This window comes from Halyomorpha halys, unplaced genomic scaffold, assembly GCF_000696795.3.
Source record: "Halyomorpha halys isolate HHAL.00 unplaced genomic scaffold, Hhal_1.1 Scaffold1069.1, whole genome shotgun sequence".
In the NCBI taxonomy this organism is placed as follows: domain Eukaryota; kingdom Metazoa; phylum Arthropoda; class Insecta; order Hemiptera; family Pentatomidae; genus Halyomorpha; species Halyomorpha halys.
In genome coordinates this window covers 145884-147784 of record NW_027107452.1, presented here as the reverse complement: position 1 = coordinate 147784, position 1901 = coordinate 145884, and the positions used below count along the sequence as shown (strand labels likewise).

At 41.2% G+C, this 1901-nt stretch overlaps 1 protein-coding gene across 1 annotated transcript in view; it reads right to left on the bottom strand.

The window, feature by feature from the left end:
* Nucleotides 1-1836, bottom strand: part of aspr (asperous) — a gene marked incomplete at its 5' end in the record, with an annotated part of 8277 nt that extends 6441 nt beyond the window's left edge. Inside the window, 4 exon segments of the mRNA XM_067045726.1 lie at nucleotides 723-951; nucleotides 1114-1373; nucleotides 1444-1617; nucleotides 1696-1836. Coding sequence (XP_066901827.1) covers nucleotides 723-951; nucleotides 1114-1373; nucleotides 1444-1617; nucleotides 1696-1836 — 804 coding nt within the window.
* Nucleotides 1837-1901: the final 65 nt, after the last annotated feature.

Below are 1901 nucleotides of genomic sequence, written 5' to 3'. Positions count from 1 at the left end.
AAAAAAAATTGTCAAATGTTTCAGTTATGGCTTTCAATGTTTAACAGTATTTATTACAGTATCAAATACAGTTTTCCTAGATACTAACTTGTGGGGTTATTCTCAATTTTAAAATAATATTTTCTCCGCCAAACAGTTGATTCTTTCTTGACAAAAACATCTTCATTGAGGTATCGGGAACGAATTTGGTCTATCAGTAGTCAAAGTTGTGTTCAGGCATAGTCGATCGATCCCTCAATCTTATTTTGATGAAATATTTTTATATTGTGCGAATGGTAGGTGGTCCCTTATTAATTTCATCAACACTTACGCCAATCTATTTTTCTTGAAACGAAAGAAATGAAATATTGGGAATCAGCGGAGAAGTGGTTTACTAGAAATCTTACCATTTTATCAAACTAGCTAAGCGAAAGAGCTATGAGAAAATCTACTTTCTGGTAATAGCTATATTTTAACGACTCGGCCTATAGATTTTATTCTCAAACGATAAATCATCAACTTTTAAATATAGGTGGTGCCAAAATATATAACCGATAGAAATATATGGAAAATGAATTAAGTCCAGAAAGTGTAATTTTAATATAGGAATAATAGAATATTTTATAAAAAAGTGAGGAAGCTAAACTGACCTATATACTTCATAAACTTTCTTTTTTTTCCCCCCCTTGATGCTTACTTTACTACATGTTCATATTATGGTTATGAAATTTGTTTGAACTTACTTTTGTCGAAGGGTCTGCAAGATACGAAGGGATCTCCTGTCATGTCCCGAGGACAGCTGCAGACCGGGGTTGTCCTCTCCTTGACCCTGCAATCCGCACCCACTCCGCACACTCCCTGCGCGCAAGGGTCAATGCACTTACCAGCAGAACAGGCCGGGCGTCCACTGGGGCAGTCGTAGTGGCTCTCGCACTCAAGGTTGCAAGAGATGTAAGGATCGCCAAATGTGCCCTGTGAGATTCAGGGTTAAACTTCTAATACATCGATTTATTTTTATTGTAATCACATATCTAAATAAGGATTGAAGAGTAGATCATCTTTAGTGTAACACTTATAAAAATACTTAAAAGCGCATCATATTATATAAATATAGCGTTATATAATACCACTAACCGGAGGGCACGTGCAGACAGACCTGTGGTTGTTCACATCACACCTTGCATTGGCCGCACAGGATCCTGGGGTACAAAGTTGTGTGCACTTGAAGTTGGAGCACTTGGTACTGCCAGGGCAATCATAGTCACTCTCACATTCATGATTGCAGCCGGTTAGGGGAGCACCCACGAAGCCGGGGAGGCAACTGCATGTCGGCACTCCGTTGACCACTTCGCAGCGGGTGTTACGTCCGCAAGGAGAGGGGTTACAGAGTTCCTCTAAGAGATCAGATCATGAGACTAATTTATAGATATGATTGATATCGATACATATTGGTCACAAGCTTACGTGGATCGAACGGCCTGCACGAAGTAAGAGCATCTCCTGTGTATCCTGGAGGGCAAGTGCACACGGGGATGTGGTTTCTAGGCGTGCATGATGCTCTAGCTCCACACTGTCCTTCGCAGATATCCACGCACCGGTAGTCCCTGCAGACCCTGCTGCCCGGGCAGTCCCGAGTCTCTGGAGGAAATATGGATATGATATAAACATTGGCTAATATTGCAAACCATTATTTGCTCATTTGAAGTGAGATGTTACCTGCACATTCACCCCTCTGACAATAGGACAGGGGGTTGCCCCAGTATCCTGGGAGGCAGACACAGACAGGTCTGCTTTCTCGACTGATGCATTGAGTATTAGTACCGCATGGCGAAGGGTTGCAGGGATCTGACATCGCTTCTGCGAATACAAAACTATAAAGTTAACGAAATATACCACAAATAAAATACATCAATGTAAGATTT